This window comes from Balaenoptera musculus, chromosome 13 (genome assembly GCF_009873245.2).
Source record: "Balaenoptera musculus isolate JJ_BM4_2016_0621 chromosome 13, mBalMus1.pri.v3, whole genome shotgun sequence".
Taxonomy (NCBI): Eukaryota; Metazoa; Chordata; class Mammalia; order Artiodactyla; family Balaenopteridae; genus Balaenoptera; species Balaenoptera musculus.
The window spans coordinates 44,373,896-44,394,673 of record NC_045797.1 but is presented as its reverse complement, the minus strand read 5'-3'; the positions used below and the strand labels follow the sequence as shown (position 1 = coordinate 44,394,673).

The following is a 20,778-nucleotide window of genomic DNA, read 5'->3' as shown; positions in this document are numbered from 1 at the left end:
GTGGGGGCCACTCTTCATCGCGGTGCGCGGGCCTCTCACTATCGCGGCCTCTCTTGTTGCGGAGCACAAGCTCCAGACGCGCAGGCTCAGTAGTTGTGGCTCACGGGCCCAGTCGCTCCGCGGCATGTGGGATCTTCCCAGACCAGGGCTCGAACCCGTGTCCCCTGCACTGGCAGGCAGATTCTCAACCACTGCGCCACCAGGGAAGCCCTGCTTTGTCTTTTGATGACTACTAGGAGTTGAGTTTCTGTCGTGTGTCTCATCTGCTGCACCTGATGGACCGCAAACCCCTGGGGCGGCGTCCTCACTCTGTTGATCATGTTATGTGTGCTGGACTGTGACAGAGACTGAGCGGATCCACAGAACTTAGAAATATTATATATTTTAAATAATCTAAAATGTGTTGCTTCGGCACAGGGAGGTTCTCTTCAGCACAGTAGAACACGAATGTGACATTCCCCACCCACCCTTCTCTTCCTTCACACTCTATATTGTTTCAAACTCTTAACAGTTAAAATAATGTATTATGGTCTCTTGGGGGTGATGTGGAGGGGATGGAGTTTTAGGTTATTGGCATTAAGTGTCCCTAAGCCCCAGCAATCACTTGGTGCTCCACGCCTGTGAAAACCACAGTAGGCCAGGCCATTGTCAGTTTTGTTGAGCAGTTAACTCTACGTGGAAAGGCTGCGTGTGCGTGCGTGTATGTGTGTGTGTGTGTGTTGAATGAATAGGAAACTCACAGATCAAATATCTCAGGTTTGTTTTTCACAGTGACACCTATTCTCCTGCAAACTGCACGTATGTGTGTTTTCCAGGAAGGAATGCAGCTCATTTCAGAAAAGCCAGAGACGGAAGCCGTGGTGAAGGAGAAACTCACAGGTTTACATAAAATGTGGGAAGTCCTTGAGTCTACCACACAGACCAAGGCCCAGCGGCTCTTCGATGCAAACAGAGCTGAACTCTTCACCCAGAGCTGTGCAGATCTGGACAAATGGCTGCACGGCCTGGAGAGTCAGATTCAATCTGACGACTATGGCAAAGACCTCACCAGTGTCAACATCCTGCTGAAAAAGCAACAGGCAAGTGGCTGTTTCCCTGCCGTGGTCCTGATAGTCTTAACTCGCCCACCGTGTTCTCAGACATCCCCTTGGTGTGGGAAGGGATTTTAACCCAGCACAGCGGGCTCTGACAGCATCGTGGGACATTTCCAGAATCAACTGGAAAGACACATTAGCAGTGTTGGGTGTCCATGCATGGAAATATTCTTTCATTATCATCTTGGTTGATGGATAGTATCACCACTTAACAGTTGAGTAAATATTAATTTCATTTAGTCCGCAATTTACATGACGGAAAGTTATTGTGTTTGCATACTTCGCTGTATAACGTCTAGATATGTGATAGTTACCTGAGTTGTTCAGGGCACTTTATAAATAATAAAAGAAATTTGGGGTTTTTTGCATCACAGTTAAAGCCCTTCTAAGGGCCAATGAATTTACTCTGAATTGAGGAGGAAACAGCTCTGGTGAGGTTGAGCAAGCAAGTTGGTGGCAGAACCTGGCAGGAGCTCCCTGGGCCAGGTTTGCAGTGTGTGGCCGAGTCCTCCCCTACCTAAGGAAAGAGTCAGTCTATTCTCAGACGCCAGCCCCTTGTCTCTAAGCCGGCAGTGTGTGGGCTTCCCAGGGTGGTCTTTCCTGAGTGAGAGACCTCTGCTTCTGCTTTTGCTCGTGTTCCTCATGTAAATACACAGTTAGGATGTTTTTAGCCATTATCCAGTGTTTTAAAAAAGAATAATCAGCTTTCTGATTGAAGAAGTCAAGAGAAGATGGTAACATTGGCTGTCCTTCTGGCCTAAAAGAACTGGAAGCAGAAGACCTGACTCCTTCCTGGGGGTTAAACTGGTTTCCAGCGTTGTTACGGCTTCTGAACAGGCAGATGAAGACTGGCCTTTCCCCATAATTAATTCTTGTTTCCCCTGTCATTTGCCTCCTAAGTTCCTGGATAGGTTGACTATCAGTTGACTAACAGTTGACTGTTGCTCCCAAGTTGAAAAAAATCTTTCTAGGGATTTTTTTTTTGAAAGATCAGCTGACGAAGTGGAGAGCTAATTGCTGGTTCACTGGCTGTGCGGAACCATTTCTTGGGCTCTCCACTGTATCAGTGAATATTCTTGGGTCTTCCATTTTGGCCAGTGCCCACAAGGGAACATTTTACAGCACCCTCCGTGTGTCCATCGTCTCGGGTGTGAAGGTGGGTCTGTCTTCGCCCTCAGATGCTGGAGAATCAGATGGAGGTGCGGAAGAAGGAGATCGAAGAGCTCCAGAGCCAGGCGCAGGCCCTGAGCCAGGAGGGGAAGAGCACGGACGAGGTGGACAGCAGGCGCCTCACCGTGCAGACCAAGTTCACGGAGCTGCTGGAGCCCCTGAGCGAGAGGAAGCAGAACCTGCTGGCCTCCAAAGAGATCCATCAGTTCAACAGGGACGTGGAGGATGAGATCGTGAGTACTTCCCCGCCTGGCCAGCCTGGTGCCCGTGTTCTCACTTCTGGGCCTGACCCACCTCGGTCACGTCAGTGGGCTGAGCCGTCCCAACCCTGCTCCGTATATCCACACAAAATGTAACTCTGTTTTTCTGTCGGGTTTTCTAAAGATAACTCAAGGGTTTAATGCCCCTAGAATGGTAGTTTTAAAAACAATGAATGAGGACTCACGGAGAGTCCGGTATTGAGGATGAAGTGAGGTCTGGAAGACTGGCCCGTGCCCTGTATCGGAGAAGAAGGGCAGGCTCCCCAGGCCGCCCTTCCCAGTGGGATTCTTTTTCTTTTTCTAAATTTTATTAAAGTATAGTTGATTTATAACGTTGTGTTAATTTCCGCTGTACAGCAGAGTGACTCAGTTATACACGTATATGTCCTTTTTCATATTCCTTTCCATTACGGTTTATCACAGGATATTGAATACGGTTCACTGTGCTGTACGGTAGGACCTTGTTGTTTATCCCCCAGTGGGGTTGAACACACTTCCTCTCTCACGTTGGCCTCCCTGCTCTCCCCTCCTGCCCTCGTTTGCATCAAATATTTGTTCTTTTTGAGTGGCCCTGACCACCTGTTTACAATTCCTTCCAGTTGTGGGTTGGAGAGAGGATGCCTTTGGCAACTTCCACGGATCACGGCCACAACCTCCAGACCGTGCAGCTGTTAATAAAGAAAAATCAGGTAAGCGTGTCTGCTGGGGCTGGCTCCTCCTGGTAGATCGGCGCCACGCTACGAGGCGGTGAGCGGGAGAGCTCTGAGGGCTGGCGGTTCCTCCTCGGCCCCCGCGGCGCGGCGCAAGCAGCGAGCTGCCGCGGCTTAGCGCGCCTCCGGCGTGTGTGCCCTGCTCCCGCAGACCCTGCAGAAGGAGATCCAGGGGCACCAGCCCCGCATCGACGACGTCTTTGAGAGGAGCCAGAGCATCGTCACGGACAGCACCCTCAACGCCGAGGCCATCCGGCAGAGGCTGGCCGACCTGAAGCAGCTGTGGAACCTCCTCATCGAGGAGACGGAGAAGCGGCACCGGCGGCTGGAGGAGGCGCACAAGGCCCAGCAGTACTACTTTGACGCGGCCGAGGCCGAGGCGTGGATGAGCGAGCAGGAGCTGTACATGATGTCCGAGGAGAAGGCCAAGGTGAGGCGGGGGGGGGGGGCGAGCCCCCCCCCCCCCGGCCCTGCCGCCGGAGAGCCTCAGACTCAGAGCCTGAGCTTGTGGGCCGTGGGGGCGACGTCCTCGTGAAACGTGTCGTTGCCGCCTTGGTCGTGGGGGCAGTGTGGTGCGTACCGGTGGCTGGAACCTGGCTCTTTGCCCCTCGACGCAGAATTTTCTTGTCTGAATCCCGGTATTGTCGTTAAGACTGGATTCATCATGCCCTCCGCTTTTTTAAATAGAAATTTGCCAAAGTCTGTCTTTTACAGTATACTAGATGCTTTTGTTTTGAGACAATCTAGAAGTATTTGAAAGTATTCTCACCAGAATGCTGTTACCTACATCTGTTAGACCGTGGAGAGTGTTTCAGCCAGCCAGGATGCACTAGGTTTGCCTGGGCTTTACCTTATACTTCAGCGGGTCCCCGTCACCCTGCGTCATCCTCACGTCCGTCTTTCAGAGGCTCCCACGGGCCAGTCCACATTGATGCTCATGGAGCGCTCCGTGTTCCAGCGCCCATATCACACGTGTGGCTTTTTTCTTTCTGCCAAGTCTTCCTCCTGCCACACCACGCAGTCAGCCGGGCGCCCCTCTTCCGGGGGGTTTTGGGTCAGGGGCGGGGGCACGGCTGTGGTTGTGACGGCCCCCTCTCTAATCAGGATGAGCAGAGTGCCGTCTCCATGCTGAAGAAGCACCAGATTCTAGAACAAGCCGTGGAGGACTACGCGGAGACGGTGCATCAGCTCTCCAAGACCAGCCGGGCCCTGGTGGCCGACAGCCATCCTGAAAGGTGAGTGCCGTTCTGTGAAGGTGAGACTGGCCTGTCAGTTCCTCCCCAGTCAGGGCCTCTTGCTCGAGTAACTGGTAACGTAGATCTTTGGGAAGCATTTTTAAAGCAGACCCAGTAGGCCTGTGCTGAACAGGAAGGGTGCACGGTTACATTACAGGAGCTCACTCTTGCGGGTTGATTATCTCCTGCTGGCCAAGCCCTATTGAGAAGATTATTGGTGTCATGCGTCAGAAGTACCGATTGACTTGCATGGATATACAGGTGATAAAAGCACCTACCCTTGGGTTTAAAAAGTCATCCAGTTTAGGAAAGTAATTACTAGTTTTAATAGAGCCATGGATAAGGATACTTGGACCTGTAAATTAAAAGGGCTGCCGGGAGAAGAAAATGATGCTGCCTCTGAACTCTTATACATTGAGTCTTGAGAATGCCTCAGGAATAAGAAAAAGGAGTGTGTGGTACTCCTGCCCTGTTACAGACCAGGCTTACACGCTCACTTCGGTGGCAGTCATTTTAGGCTTTCTCTGGAACTGCCTGTTACGACTCAGGCAGACAAGAATCGGCTTTGTGCGTTAACCAAGGCAAGTTGGAGATGAGGTCAGTGGCTGGGTTGGTACAGGGATTCCTTCAGGTGTTTGTGATCAGGACTCCCAGGAAAGTGGCCTTCCTCATCGCCCAAGGACAGGCATCAATAAGTCCTTGTCTGACTGCTTTCATGCTGGAAGACTGTCATTCTGGGAGAAGTTGGAGGGAGGGGGACGGATGCTGCACCCCCAGGACCCAGGAAATGGGAGCAGCAGGGCCCGCCCTCCTGGCAGAGAAGAGCATACAGCCCAGAGAAGGTCAGGGTGTGTGCAGACGGGGATGTTATCTGTCCCTTTGACAGCATGGCACCTGAGAACAGATCCTGGGTTAACTTCTAATGTCAGAGGAAATCCTGACATACGGAGCCAGCAGCGCAGAGTGTTTCGATTTCTCTCCCCTCCCTCTGTCATCACGGTCGGGATGGCCTTTGTCCTTGATTACTGTGTTTTGTTACACGTTGGCTCTTCATTACTTGAGGTCAAATTTCAGAGTGTTCTTTTTTAGGCTAAATAGGTTAACTTGAAGTTTCCTTTGAGAAATGTTGTAGAACGTGATCTCTTGGCATTTCTCCTCATTTACTGTCCCCCTGAAGAACATGTCCCCCTCATCTCACCCCCCGCAGTGAGCGCATCAGCATGCGGCAGTCCAAGGTGGACAAGCTGTATGCGGGTCTCAAGGACCTGGCGGAGGAGAGGAGGGGCAAGCTGGACGAGAGGCACCGGCTGTTCCAGCTCAACCGGGAGGTGGACGACCTGGAGCAGTGGATCGCCGAGAGGGAGGTGGTCGCAGGGTCGCACGAGCTGGGGCAGGACTACGAGCACGTCACGGCAAGTACCGCGGGCAGAGCCCGGGCGGTAGTGCGGCGCGCGCGGGCTGTGGAGGGCCCCTTGCGTGCCTTGTCTGCGAGCGGAGAACGCACCCCAGACTCGAGCCAAAGATGGCGGGGTTTCGTTTCAGTTTGACACTTTGATCACCGGGCGACTTGGGGATGGTTGAACCTCTCTGCTGCGTGCGCCCTGTCCTCCTCTGGTCAGAGGAGATGGAGCCCGTGCCTTACTCGGCGGCAGTGAGCAAGGAGGAAGCCTGATTGATACGAGACTTTGGAGCTGAGATCTGTTAAGTCAGGCATTTCTCTCCAAAGGACATTCGCGTGATCAAGAAATAAAGTGTTCACAGTAGTCTCACTGATTTCTTGGTGCTCATCCCTGTTTCAGATGCTACAAGAGCGATTCCGGGAATTCGCCCGGGACACAGGGAACATTGGGCAGGAGCGCGTGGACACGGTCAATCACATGGCAGATGAACTCATCAACTCTGGACACTCGGATGCCGCCACCATCGCCGAGTGGAAGGACGGGCTCAACGAAGCCTGGGCTGACCTCCTGGAGCTCATCGACACGAGGACACAGATCCTCGCCGCCTCCTATGAACTGCACAAGTTTTACCACGATGCCAAGGAGATCTTTGGGCGCATCCAGGACAAGCACAAGAAACTCCCCGAGGAGCTCGGGAGAGATCAGAACACAGTGGAGACCTTACAGAGAATGCACACCACGTTCGAGCACGACATCCAGGCTCTGGGCACTCAGGTGGGTGAGGCGCTGCGCAGCGGTGGTGGCAGGGGTTCTTTCTGTACAGCGTCTTTGTGCCTCTCTGAGCATCTCTCTCCATTCCTTGGCTCCTCCAAACATGCCTCAAAGAATTGCCCAAATTAAAGGGACATGCGTGTGCACACACACATATTACACACATTGTTGTAACGCTCCATTTGGGAGAATTTACCAGTCCGTAACATTCTCAGTTTGCCATATTTTGCAGACACTGTTGGATGAACAGTGTTTATGATTAAAATAAACAACCCAGACACGTACACAAACATTGACAAGTTTTAGGCCTTCTCAACAAGAATTGAATTACGTTGGCATATCCATCCAGAATAATTGCCAAAATGATACCTCATTATTTTCCGTCAAACAGAGTCTGAGTTATGTATTGGAGAAGAGAGAAAACAAGACTCTAACGTTTTACTATGCCCGGTCTTCCCCTCCCGCCATGAAGTGGTTAACACTAAGGCTTTGTTTAAGAGCTGTCTGGCAAAGTGATAACGATATAACAGTAACGATCTGTAGTATAATCACTCTCTAATTCACACTCTCATTCCTGCACAGTTTACTGCTTAGTCTTATGTCTACTAGATGAAAAATAAATTTTATCTGCCTTTTCCCTTAAATTTCAAGATCTTAGAGAAGAAGTTCGTTTTCTTAAAGATATCAGCCCTGAGGATATCAGGAGGTTTGTTTTTACCTTTTAGAAGCACATCAGTGATCTAGTGCAGGGGTTGGCAGACTTCTTCTGTAGAAGCCCAGACAGTACAGATCTTTGGTTTTGTGGGACATACAGTCCGTTACAATTACTCAGCTCCGCCATCGTAGCATAAAGCAGCCACGGACAGTCCGAAAGTGAAGGGCGTGGCTGTGTGCCAGCAAAGCTTTATAAAAACAGGGAGCCCACATTTGCCGTGGGCCAGCCCCTGATCTAGTGTGCCAGCCTTGTCTGCTGTGCTTTGGGGTTTGTTCTGTGGAAGGACCACCTTTACTGCTGTTGTCTTCCCCTTAATTTGCCCCTTCTAGAAGCAAAGGTAGGTCACAGCTGGGGCTCCATTCACGTTAAGTGGCTTCCCCTTTTCCATCCTGGAGGTAGAAGGTGTGGAGGGGATAATTTAAGAGATTTGTGGAGTGGCTGAGGGTCTGCATCAGGCAGAATTTAAAAGCGCCCACCATGCGTTGTGCGGGTTTCCAGTCTTTCCTTCACGGCTGGTGGATTCTCCATTCAGAAGCTTGTCAGCTTCCTGTTCAGTGGCTCTCACTGCGTGTAAGGCCCTGGAGCACCATGTGAGCGCGTAAGGATCCTGAGCCGTGCACTTAGAGCATGGCCACCAGAGAAGGGCCGACCCTGGCTTGAATTGAGCCTGTCACGCTGTATCGCTGCAAGTTTAATTTCCTTCCGAAGCTTCGGTTCCCTAATGCTTTAAGGACTGCAGTGTGTATTGTTACAGTTTTTAAAAAGCTTAAGAGAACTTCTGGAATGCCTGGAAGCCTTATTAGCAGCAGGTCTTTCCTCTGCACCTATAAAATCATTTACTTTTAGAACTTCAGGAGACTCCAGAGATGGTAGAGTTGCTCCTTCATTTTTTGTTTTTCATTAAATCCCTTCACTTTGTGAGGCTCAGAGAGATGCAGGAGCCCACTGAGAGTCCAGGAACGTCCAGGGCAGGAATCTGTTCCGTCAAGCCTGATAGTCTGCACCTCACCATACCTGCTGGGACGGGCCATTTCAGCCACAAAAGTATGCATGCCCCTCCTGCAGTTAGAGCAGAAGGGAGGGCTCCCGGTGCAGCCTCCAGAAGCCGATGGTGTTTCCTCCTTGGCTGCTTTACTCTTAATGCCAGCTGACCCGCCACCATCCTCCATTCTGTGCAGGAACAGTGGACATGAGGGAACCTGATGATGGTCTGCAGTGACTCCTCAAAGCAGTAGTTAATTCTAGCGGGAATTTCTGCTTTTGCTCTCCTCATCTACCTTGGTTTGTTGTTGCGAGAACAAATTGAAAACAGCTGGAGGCCCAGGAAATTTTTTTTTTTTTTTAACTTGTTTGGAAAGATTTGGTTAGTCATATAGGAGATAAGCTTTTCAAATAATTTCCTAGGAACTTGCTTATTGTCATTTGAGTTAATACCTGAGCCATATTTAAAGAATGTTTCCAAAAGTCTCTTAGGATATGGAAATCAAATCACCAGGGAAACCAAACCCCGTTGATTCTTCTTTGCATCTCTTGCAGAAATTTGTTTTTCCTTACCTACCACCACCTAGAGCCTTTTGAGTGATCAGGGTCGGTACACCTCCCCGCAAGCCCCAGTGTCCATTCCCCCCGTGATGTTTGTCCACATACTCCCCTCACGGACCTCTGAAGGCTGCTATCATTCAGGATGGCTGTTGTCTTCAGACTTTGATCAGTAAATGAAGATTGAGTGTGCGCTCCCCATACGTGTGTATTTTAAATTAGATGTTGTGCACGAGTATGGCATTACTAATACGTACTTTATATAAAACATAAGAGAAGGAAATTACAAAATAAGCCACGGTTATTAGTTTCTCTTGTAAAGGTGTATCTGCCCTCCACCACCACCCTTGCCCCCAACAAAAAGGTGAAAGCCGTTTCTTGGTTTTTTCCCCCTTTTTACACAGAAAGTATTGATATTATGTACACTCTCTGGGCTTTGCTTTCTCTACATAGTCGTCATCTTGGAGTACTTCTCATATGAGTACACAGAGCCCTTCCGCATTCTTTTTCATGACTGCCTGGGAGCCTGCTGTATGAATGTGCCATTGTCATTTAACCAGTCCCTCATGGACGAACAGACACTTTATTTTCAGTCTTTTGCGTTTACAGACATTGGTGCAATAAATAACCTTATGTGTATTTCATTTCCTAAAAGTGCAAGAGTATATGTAGGATAAATTCCCCAAAGTGGAATCATAAAATCAAAGGGCACACGCATTTGTAAGTTTGGTGGGTACTGCGTGTGCCTGCTTGTAGGAGCTGTAACCTTTTGTCCCATCAGCAGTGAATCAGCTCACTGACATATACATCATCAAGCTTGATTTTTTGCCATCTAGGAGGTGACAAATTACAGTATCTCCGTGTAGCATATTTTCATATGACTCATTGGCATTTCTTGTTCTCCAGAGTTTTTATTGAAGTTTGGCTGGTTAAGATTTTACCTTCTTTGGCGTCAGCATTTTTAACTACATTAAATGCTGCTTTTATGTTTCTCACGTTGGAATGTGCCGTTGTGGGAGCGCTTACAGGTGATACCTACATTGTTTTCAACAGCAACGTCACATAGCTAATGGAAAAGGTGTTTTCAAAATGAGTTCTCGATGGGAGTTTCTCATTCCTGATTAAAAAAAACACTGTCTGTACCATGCAGGAGCAGATTAGGTGTTTATCCTTTACTGTACCTGGGTGCATACCGTGTGTTTCTGTGCCGTCTTCACATCCTGGGCCACCTCCGGGGACCTTTCCCGACCAGGGCTCCCATCAGCGCGAAGGCAGAATGGTGTGCAGAGGGGGAGCGGGAGGCCGGGTGGTGGCGCGGAGGCCCAGCTCTGAGCCGTCTCGTCTGCTGGCGGCTTCACAGGTGAGACAGCTGCAGGACGATGCAGCCCGCCTCCAGGCCGCCTATGCGGGCGACAAGGCCGAGGACATCCAGAAGCGGGAGAACGAGGTCCTGGAAGCCTGGAAGGCCCTGCTGGACGCCTGCGAGGGCCGCAGGGTGCGGCTGGTGGACACGGGGGACAAGTTCCGCTTCTTCAGCATGGTGCGCGACCTCATGCTGTGGATGGAGGATGTCATCCGGCAGATCGAAGCCCAGGAGAAGCCACGGTAACGCTGCCGGCCTCCCGGCTGGGCCCTGCCCCAGAGCTTCGAGGCCAGAGCGGGGGCGGGGAGGGGTTTCGGGGGCGCCGCCGCTGTTCCACTTGACTCCTGCACACGGTTGTCAGGGAACGAGGGGCCCAGTGTAGTCGAGCCCTGTGGAGCCCTCCCCATTTCTCCCCGACCCTGTCCCCTGGGTCCACGCTCACCCAGGCCCGCCTGCTCTCATCTGTGGGCCTCGTGCCTCAAAGCAGCCGCATGCCTGGGACCGGACTAGCTCTACCTCACCGCTGGCATGAGATGGCTTTTCTGAGTTCTTTTTCTATGTCTGTCAGATCAAAAACCACTCTATCCCTTTTCAGACATATTACTAAAGGTGCCTCTTACACTCTGCATCTGCTTTAATGGTGTCTCGGGATTCGTATTTAGTATTTGTTCTGTGTCTTCTCTTTGGCCATGTTTCATGCAAAGCGGTGAAGAGGAGCTAGTGGGCGTACAAGCAGGGACACATATAGCCTCCTGTTCCCCACTGCCAGCTCCAGCCCTCACCGTAACTGAGAAATGGACTGTGCCCCAAAAGAAGAAATACGGTTATTATATACATGAAGCAGTTGTGTTTCCTTAGGTCAGGGCTTCCCAGTCAGTCGGTTTTGATGGATGAGACGTTCTCACGGCTCTGCCAGTCGCTGATTGCTTGGCTGGTTCCTGCTCTGTGTGTCTTCAGGTCTAAATAAGGAGACAGTGTTTGCTGCTCTTTAGAACACACACGTCCTGAACCTTGGGCAGCTAACTCAACTGGGGTACAACTGGGAACACCTGTACCTTCTTGAAGAGTCTGTACCTTCTTGAAGAGTCTGAAGTGCATTTCAAAGTAAAAGGTTGAACAGAGATCCAGTGGTTTTTCTGGTCTCCACCTAGAAAAATTGTTTAAGCGCACACACAAAAATAAAAGTAGCCGTATTCTCAGTGTTAGGTTGTGAAGCTGTGCCTGAGTTACACCATCGTTGTGCTGCAGCTCAGTGACCCAGCCTGCGCTCAGACTGTGAATCAGATACGGTGCCGCCAGTTTCCTTCAAATTAATTACGTGTTTTGAAACCTACACGTTTATTTGAAAAGCTTGGTCTCCTAAAGGAAGTATCGTTTGTGTAATTTTAGGGATGTGTCCTCTGTTGAACTATTAATGAATAATCATCAAGGTATCAAAGCTGAAATCGATGCTCGTAATGACAGTTTCACGACCTGCATTGAACTTGGGAAATCGCTGCTGGCGAGGAAGCACTACGCATCAGAGGAGGTAGGATGCCGCTTCGCTTTGGGGCCCCTGGGGTGAGCGCAGCTGGTGTTCAGATGTACAGTGACTCACTCTTGTGAGCGTATGAGTATACACACTTGTGTGTGTATGTGTGTGTGGGCATATATAGACACACACACACACAGAAATCTGTGCTTACGTTCACACACACACACATGCACACACTTATATGTGTTTCAGAGCTCCTTGCTTCTTTCTTGTATGTGTAGAATAAGACAGGCAAGTCTCTAGGTGTAGAGCCAATCAATCCATGGCACAGAAGACAATTTTTGAGGGCCTCTGGCCAAGGGTTCGTCCTCTCTCACCTCCTCCATCAGTTCTCGAAGGTGCCACCCCTTCTCTGTCACCTGTGCCCTAGATCTGTTTGCTCTTTAGTGGATGGTTGCTAAGTCGAGTTGGGAGGCTGGTGACACAGAGGTGACTGGTTATCAGTGTGAGGCCTCCGAGAGCTCAGGGCTTTGCCCCTCTCACCGCCCCCCGCTCTTAACTTGAGTATCTTCACCACAGCGAGCCCCGGAGTCTGGAGGGGGCTCAGTGCATTGTAGGCCTCCTCACGACAGAGCAGCTTTGGGTGGAGCCCGGCCTACCTCCCAGCCCCTTCTGGAAGGAACGTCGCCGTGCTTTTCTCTCCTCTCCCAGTACGCAGATCGACTGAGCAGTCCTTAGATCTTTCCTGCCTTAGTGGTGGTCTCTACATAAAAAGTGTTTTTCTTAGATGAAGCGGCCCATCAAGGGGCAGACTAGGAGGATGTGATCTACTCTATTAAGATGTCCTTGGGGTCCTCTCTTCTCACAGATCAAGGAGAAGTTACTGCAGTTGACGGAAAAGAGGAAAGAAATGATTGACAAGTGGGAAGACCGATGGGAATGGTTAAGACTGAGTAAGGATGTACCTAATCTCTCTGCTCTTTTTGGGTCCCCACTGAAAGCAAGCCAGTTTATTTACCTGCTTTAATTGATTTGATATGATGTTATCTCTTAATGATTTTTGGAGTCTTTCTGAATGCTGCTTTTTTAATGTCCTATTTCACCATTTCCTGCTAATAAGTATTTTTAAGTAGTTCCCTGTGACATATTCATTATCTTTCATCTCATGATTGACCTCAGTGTTGTGAGTGTGTAGGAACAGTATGGGGACGACAGGATGTGGCATCCCTCTGGGAGAATGCAGACAGGAGCCCCTTCTCCTCCAGTTATCTTAAAGAAGAATTGTTACTGTGGAGTCAAGAAGATGGAAAGTTGGCTTGTTAGGTCTTATGAAAGCTAACAACGATAAAGATTTTGCCGTGAACCAGGCATTATTCTAAGTGTTTTATATGTTTTTCTTTATTGACTTCCCACAATAACCCTCTGAGGTAGATTCTATTTTTAATCTCATTTTATAAAGGGACTATGTAAGCTAACACAGAGTTTATAATATACAGTATTGGGAATAGCATTTATGATTGGTATGAACTGCAAAGGTAGCCCAACTGAAGCATTATTTACCATACTTTGCCATTCTGTGTTTGGGGCTCCGGGCTCTGTCCTTATATTATATTATATAACCTTATTCTCAGGCACCAGGAGTGCTTTCTAGAAGCAGAATCCAAGGGGCCTTTTCTGAAAGGTGTGTAAGAGACCTAGTGGAGGCATCTCGATTCTTTTGAAAAAGAAATCCCACTTTTGATCATTCTTTGGATGAGGATTTGGTCTGTAAATTTTGCCAGCTCCCAGGGCAGGTTCAGTTCAGTTCAGTTCAGCAGAACCCAGATTACACTCCACTGTGAACTAGGCACCAGGGTGCATGCTGGGCATTCCTGATGAGGTGACAAGTCTCTCGAGCAGTGGGGGCATCTTCTTGTGCCATGTTGGAGGCCGCCAGGGTGACACCAGTGCTGCCCGCAGTCTTGATTTCTTACCTGAATGACCCCAACCTTTGCTGCTTAAGGTATAATGAAAATGCCAGCCATAGCGCAGGCAGAGCGGAGGTCTGGCCTGCCTTCTCACAGCTGCAGTGCGTGGAGGTCATGCTGTGTTTCCTCACGTGTGGAAGGACAGAATGAATAAAGCAGAAGCCTTAGCCCATACTGTCCCTACTTTCCATACTGCCTCCAGATCCTTCCCTGCCTCTCAACCCCCCAAAGTAAAACATAGCATTTTCACCCGAGAAAGGGTGATTGGTGAATGGCTCTCCCATCAAGAGTAATCTGGTTATATGTAGACTGTGAGTTCTTCAGGGCTCTGAGGCTTACCTCACTGAAGTAGGGCTGAGTGAGCAGAGCATACCTCCTGGCCCTGCATGGCCGTATAGTATAGCCACTGCCCACATGGGGCTCTTCAGAACTTGCAACATGGCTGGTCCAAATTAAGATGTGCTCCAAGTATAAAATACATGTCGGATTTCAAAGACAGAGGAAAAAAAAGATGTAACACAACTCCGTTAATTTTTATACTGATTACGTGTTGAAATAACAGTTACATCAGGTTGTCTAAAATATGCATTTGAAATCAACTTCACCTGTTTTTAATGCGGCTGCTGGGAAGGTTAAAGTTGTACACGTGTGGCTCACATGACGTTTATGTGGACAGCGCAGGTCTAGACTAGACTGTAAGCTGGTTGTGCCAGCAGCTGCCAGCAGAGGGCAGCGCCACCCCGAGCTGCCGAGTCACCCTGCCCTCCACACTCACTCTTGGCTCCCTGTGCAGTCTTGGAGGTCCATCAGTTCTCAAGGGACGCCAGTGTGGCCGAGGCCTGGCTGCTCGGACAGGAGCCCTACCTCTCCAGCCGAGAAATAGGCCAGAGCGTGGACGAGGTGGAGAAGCTCATCAAGCGCCACGAGGCTTTTGAAAAGTCTGCAGCGACCTGGGACGAGAGGTTCTCCGCCCTGGAAAGGCTGACGACAGTAAGTGGGCCCTGGGAGCCGGGGTGCTCTGCCGTGGTTCCCGTGGGCAGCCTCTTCTTCCTGCTCACCTCCTAGGCTAGGGAGCTCAGGTCATTGCTCTGACTTTAAAAGCAGTAAGGATCTTCCTGGAGTTGGTGTTTCTCTTGGTACAGGACATGGGGAGATGGTCCAGGGCTCCTGCCCCCTCAACCACTTGCTGGGCACCTAGGTCTGTGGTCACTTCCTGTCTGGGAATTGATCGATTGGGATTTGCTTTTCTCTTTTGATCTACTTTTCTTCCTGTATCTCACAGAAGCCGTGGAGCATAGCCTTACAGTTTTCTTCCGATTTCAGGATTAGAATTCCCATCAAGCACTAGTAGCTCGATCTTAGACCCCTGAAAACTCTCCCCAGTCCTGGTAATCTCTTCTGCCAAAATAAAGGCCTTAGAATAGGCCTTGCTCACTGGTGTTTTCTCTCCCAAGACACTTGCACTCCTGGTGGAAAGCTGATTCTTTATGGTGTGCTTCCCGATTTCTACAGTTGTGGGCATCTAAAATGTACCTGTACACGTGTGTTAAAACGGAATACTTCTGGTACATGCATATTGCTCATGAAATGGCTTAGTTCCAGTTAGTCTGTTTCGTGGCTTTTTTTAATGTGTTATTGGGGCTTGGCTGAACCTGAATCCCTACCGCAGCACAAGAAGCCTCTGTGGGAATTATTGCAGCTCTAACTCAGTGGTGTCTGTCTGATCTCTGATGAGAAGTCCAGCACGGACCCTCATGCTCAGGTGCTTTCTTCCTCAGCAAGGTTGAGAGCTGCAGAGTTCATTTAGAAACTAAACCCGATGTCCCAGGGGCACACACAACTCACAGGGCTTCTGCCAGCCCATAGAATGGATCTGTTTCATCACTCAGACCTCTGTTTCCTGTGGTTTGAGGTTGTAGCTGCAGTTCTTACGACCTTAACGAGATCTTGCTTAGGATGTTAGAGCTTCTGGTTGTCCCGCGTGATCCAGCGTAGACCACTCAGAGAGGAGGGTTTGCCTGGAGCCCTCTCCTTAAAAGAGGCAGAGTCCGGGGCTCTGCCACACATCGGCGTATTCTCCCTCAGTTGGAGCTACTGGAAGTGCGCAGACAGCAAGAGGAAGAGGAGAGGAAGAGGCGGCCGCCTTCTCCTGAGCCGAGCTCGAAGGTTTCCGAGGACACCGAGTCCCAGCAGCAGTGGTGAGTCACGGGGCAGCCCGCCCACTTCAGTCTCAGCTTCAGTGACAAGAGAGGTTTAGGGAGCACACTTTCTAAGCCCGTGCTGATGTGCCCTTCCTGTTAGTCACTTCCGAAGACTCCTGAGACTCTCTCTGTACAGTCACCCCCGGATAATATTTGAGGACAGTGACTTGTCCACAGTCTCACATTGCTATGTTGGTAGCGGAAGTGGAATGTCGACAGCAGCCATCTCTGCTGTGCACATGTGTGTGTACACACACACACACACACACACACACACACTTAGAATTTCCACATGAGTAAATGGATGGAGTGAACTACCCAGATTTCAGGCCAGTGATTGTGTGGTGATGCTTTCTGAAAGTTCTGGGTGACTTTCACACGAAGGGCAGAAATTACTCTGTATTTCTGAAAGGCTGATTATTTAGCTGGGGTCCAAGCTCCATGACAACCCTGAATGCCACCTTTATGGGCAGGGATGCCTGTGGTCTTACTCTCTATCTAGAGTCAATTTGAAACACTTAAAGAGTTTTTAGAAAGAAATCACGTCATGTGAAAGAGGGGTGCATATGTTTTCCTGAGAGGGGGGCTCTAATAAAGTTGACTTGTGTTCTCCCCCGTCTTCTTCTCTTTCTCCTCCTCTTTTCTTCCCCCCTCCCCTCCCTCCTTCCCCCTTTCCTCCTCTTCTCTCCTCTGTCTTCTTTCTTCCCCTTCCCCAACAGGGATACTTCAAAAGGAGAGCAAGTTTCCCAGAATGGTTTGCCGGCTGAACAGGGATCTCCACGGGTTAGTTACCGCTCTCAAACCTACCAAAACTACAAAAACTTTAATAGCAGACGGACAGCCAGTGACCAGCCGTGGTCTGGACTGTGAAGTTCGCTACCATTTGTCAAGAACCACTCTTTCCAAATCCTGTTGGTTTGACCTTTTGGCTTCCACTTCACCCACAGTGTTAAAAATTTTACTTAAATCATAGCCTTCCTTGGTTTCATATTTGTTTGCATTTAATTCATGTTTATTTGAGTTTTTTAACTGATGGATGCTCAGTTGCCTGAAAGCAACATACGTATTTTTTGTTTATTTATCGTGAGCTTTTTACTTTATTAAGATTTTGCAGCGAAAGCCTTACGTGAGTAATTGAAATTAAATGAGATTACAGCAAAATGAAGAAGAAAACTAGAATCTGACAGGTATGACACATCCAGTTATACTAACAGGGTGCAGTCCTGCACTATACGTAGCCCCCTTTACAGAGTTATTAACCTGCAATAGTTCACTAGGAATTGAGGAGGGAGACTTCCAGTACTAAGATTAAAACCTAGAGTCAGCTGTGTAACATTCCATGAAGGATGCATTCATTTATTGAAAATGATTTAAAAAAAAAAAAAAAAGTTGAATCTACTTGGGAGGGTTTTTTAAACTTTAGGCGCAGAATCTGAACGGTTTTGAGACCCTCGGATCATTTATTACTTTTTTACAAACCAGGTCCTCTCTTTATTTTTTCCTGCCAAGTCCTGAACTGAGAATTGTAGGCTCGCTTGCAGCAGATAATGCAGCCAGCCTCAGGGGTCAGGGGCCCACTGACTGCTGCCACCGCCTCTGTCTGGGTCACTGTCGGCACCGCCGGGACGTGGGATGTGGCAGGTGTGGCAGCGCTTCTCGGCCCGTTGGGGAAGCCTGCCTACCAGACTTCCACGCCTCTCCGTTCAGTTGATGACTTCAGGGTGTCAAACTGTTTAAATTTTTCAAACACATGGAACAAAAGCCATTCTGGTTCACCCTGATTACTTGAACGACGCACTTGGGGGAACCACCCCAGGAGGTGTTGCCTGCCTCCAGGCTCCAGAAGTCCTTCAGTGTCTCTGTAGACAGAAACTCCGTTGTATGTCTTGTATCGATCTTCTGATTCATTTTTCGTTTTCTTCTGACCTTTTGTGACGCTCTCTAATAAAGAGTCGTTTAGGATGACATTTATCAGACCACCAGCAGGGATTTGAAAATGTCTTAACAGAAATTCTGTTCACCAAACCAAGCCCATATTACATCAAAGCCTTGTGAGACATTCACTTGCTCATTTGCCATATTTAGATGTTAGTGGAATCAGAAAACCTGTTTTGATATGTGTTCTCCATGAGTTAAGTCTAATTTGTCTTTTCATTTCATGATGCATGTCTTTTTTTTTTCTTTTGTCAGGATAACATCATATAGCATCTTGTTTGTTGTTTCCTCATTTCTATGTACATATCTATCTACTTGCGACCGTAGATGGGTATATAGATAGATGCCAAGCTTCTTATGTTCTGGGAGTAGTATGCACCATTATTGGGTCTCTGCCTTAAAAACACACCAAAATTCATTTTAGAAAAGAAACTACTGCTTCATCTTTGGTGATTAGGGAGCCCTGACGTGTGTTTCTGGCTCCAAATGATATGTGTCATTGATTTATATGTATATATGTGGTGTGCCCATATATATATGTTTAAATTTTGTATCATGAGGACTAATACCCAATTTTATGCCTTTCGTATTCAGAAGACCAAAAACAAAACAAAACAAAACAAAGCCACATAAGCACACAGGAAAGGAGTGCTGTGATGCTTTTGGCATTTATTCTCATGCCTATTTTTATCTAGATTTTTAAATTGTAGCTTGCCAGACAAATTTTTAATTGTAATTGGATTGTATCAGAAGAAGAAAAGCTCTTTTCATTCTTCTGAGTTACGGTGCAGAGACTCAAGTTAATGAACTTGAAAACAGTGTTGCTTCTTGCACTTAGAAAACCAATCAGGTGTCCCTTGTGCTACTAGTTGTCACGTTGCATTTATGTTCACCTCCTGATTGAAATATTCTCAGGTGTACGCAGCCACTAATCGCTAAAGAGAAGCAACGTGGGGTGGGGGTAGGGGTGTATCCACATGTACCCACTGTTTGGTCACAGCACTACGATTTGCTTTTGATGTTTGTCTCTAGTGGCGTGTTGTCTGTTGGCATGCTTAAGCACATGTCCATTAAAATTCATTTTGTTCCTTTTATTTTCCTTGTTTTCTTGGTTAGTGATTCATTTGCATAAACATTAATTATCTCTGCATACTGGTTTGGGGTTTTCTCTTTCCTTCTAACTCTAAAGAAAAAAATTTTTGCTGCAGAACTTCCCCCAGAAGGGGCTTCCCCTGGCCGTCACCTACTTTGAAGTTTGACCAAGTGTGATAAATTTTAGCCTTTTTCCAGTAAACATTCCTCTATCCAGGTCACTGCTGTCACTAGCAGTTTTTGAGTCACACCTGCAGCACTAATTTTTTTTTGTTTAACCTGGTTTCTATAGACACTAACCCCATGTCTCCCTGGACTCATGCCTGGCACAGGCCTTCCAGACCGATCTCATACTTCCTCCCAACCAGAAGTTTCCTGAAATCTCACACTAGAACAGATGTGTCAACCTTAAAATCCACTCACTTACTTTTGACTCGGGGGTTTTGTTTTTTTGGTTACTATTTCCCCTTTGTCTCTCCTTTAAAAGGGAAAGGCAAGAGAGAGATTTAAATAGCATATTTCTTATAAGCACTGGTCGACAGGCTGTCACTTGCAAGGCCAGGATAATCACCGTGCATCTCCTCCCTGTGCCTTTCTACCCTAAGAATCCTTTTTCCACGTTGCTGTGTGGATAAAGGGTTCTAATCACAGACACCCTTCAAGTGCGTAGCCTCTAGTCTTACCTTAACCCCCCGCTGCAGACAGTGATCGTTTGTATAGACAGAGTATAAACTTGACTCCCAGCCCACCACTTAGATAAGGCCCAACAGAGACATCCCAGTTCCTGGGAGTTGACATATCGGATGTTCAAGCGGTGGTAGGCAGTCTCCCCTTGATCCTGTTGAGGTTGTTGCTGCTAATTTTGCTGTCACCTGGTTCTGGGCAGCAGAGGTGGGGGACGTATCTAATGAGCGTGCCGTTGACACCTCCATGTTTGTCCGTGTACGAAGGGTGCAGGTTGTCTGTAATCCACTAAAGCATCAGCCACACCCAGCTTTAGTAACTCGCTAATCCCACACCCTGGGCGTATCAGCCAGGGACCGCTTCAGTTCATGGTACACAGTTGATGGCACACAGGCTGAAAGCGATAATGAATGGAGACCCTACTGCATTTCCCAAGCCGAAAAGCCATGAGGGTTACAATATAAATGAGCTTGGGAAGGAACAGCTCCCGAAGACGTCTCCAGCCCGAAGGGTCAGAGCCGCTGGAAGCCTGGCTGTCTGGGCTTTCTCGTCTCAGTGCAGCAAGGCACCGTGATCAACCAGCACGTGATGGGGAAGGCCCTGGTTCTGTCTTTGTTTGGGGGTAAATAGCTGTGTGGTGTTGAGTGACTGTGATTGGCTTTTCCAGCTCCTTTAACACAAACTACAACCCACTCACGATACAACTTCGGCAGATGTGGTTAAATTGATGTTCGTTGACTTGCCTCATTTCCTTCCAGCTCTTAAGTTCCAAAGTCTAACGGGGATGGTAGATGTGAAATGCATGATTGCCGTCCTAATTTCTGCATGTGTTTATGACGATGTGTCGAGGGGTGGTGGGAGGAGAGCCGAAGAGCATTTTCAGAAACCAAAGGTCTTTCTTGTCTGACTTTGGGGGAATGCCGTGTAGTACTGATAGAGTTGTCTATCCATCTGTTTGTGAATGCCCTTTCGCTTCAACTTCCAGCCCTTCTGGTGGCGTCCTTGGTTGTAAGGTGGCTGCTGTATAACGTCCACTCTCTCATATTTAATATGTGTGATTGTTAACTGTTGTCCTTTTGTTTTAAAGTAACCATAAGAGGAAATGATCTGAGTTCTATTAGAGAAAATGGATTGATCAGAGGAACAGAGTGCAGTAAAACTCATCCTG

At 48.4% G+C, this 20,778-nt stretch overlaps 1 protein-coding gene across 7 annotated transcripts in view; it reads left to right on the top strand.

The window, feature by feature from the left end:
• Positions 1-20,778, top strand: part of SPTBN1 (spectrin beta, non-erythrocytic 1) — a 195,189-nt gene that overhangs the window by 168,824 nt on the left and 5,587 nt on the right. For 6 of the 7 annotated variants that reach the window (XM_036872638.1, XM_036872639.1, XM_036872634.1 and 3 more), the window contains 13 exons: positions 816-1,079; positions 2,273-2,497; positions 3,124-3,213; positions 3,386-3,664; positions 4,339-4,469; positions 5,677-5,881; positions 6,269-6,643; positions 10,255-10,499; positions 11,647-11,785; positions 12,600-12,684; positions 14,492-14,688; positions 15,784-15,896; positions 16,619-16,682. In XM_036872638.1, the coding sequence (XP_036728533.1) occupies positions 816-1,079; positions 2,273-2,497; positions 3,124-3,213; positions 3,386-3,664; positions 4,339-4,469; positions 5,677-5,881; positions 6,269-6,643; positions 10,255-10,499; positions 11,647-11,785; positions 12,600-12,684; positions 14,492-14,688; positions 15,784-15,896; positions 16,619-16,682 (2,412 nt within the window). Of the gene's footprint in view, positions 1-815; positions 1,080-2,272; positions 2,498-3,123; positions 3,214-3,385; positions 3,665-4,338; positions 4,470-5,676; positions 5,882-6,268; positions 6,644-10,254; positions 10,500-11,646; positions 11,786-12,599; positions 12,685-14,491; positions 14,689-15,783; positions 15,897-16,618; positions 16,770-20,778 lie in introns of those variants that run through there. The other variant, XM_036872640.1, reaches the window with a different exon arrangement.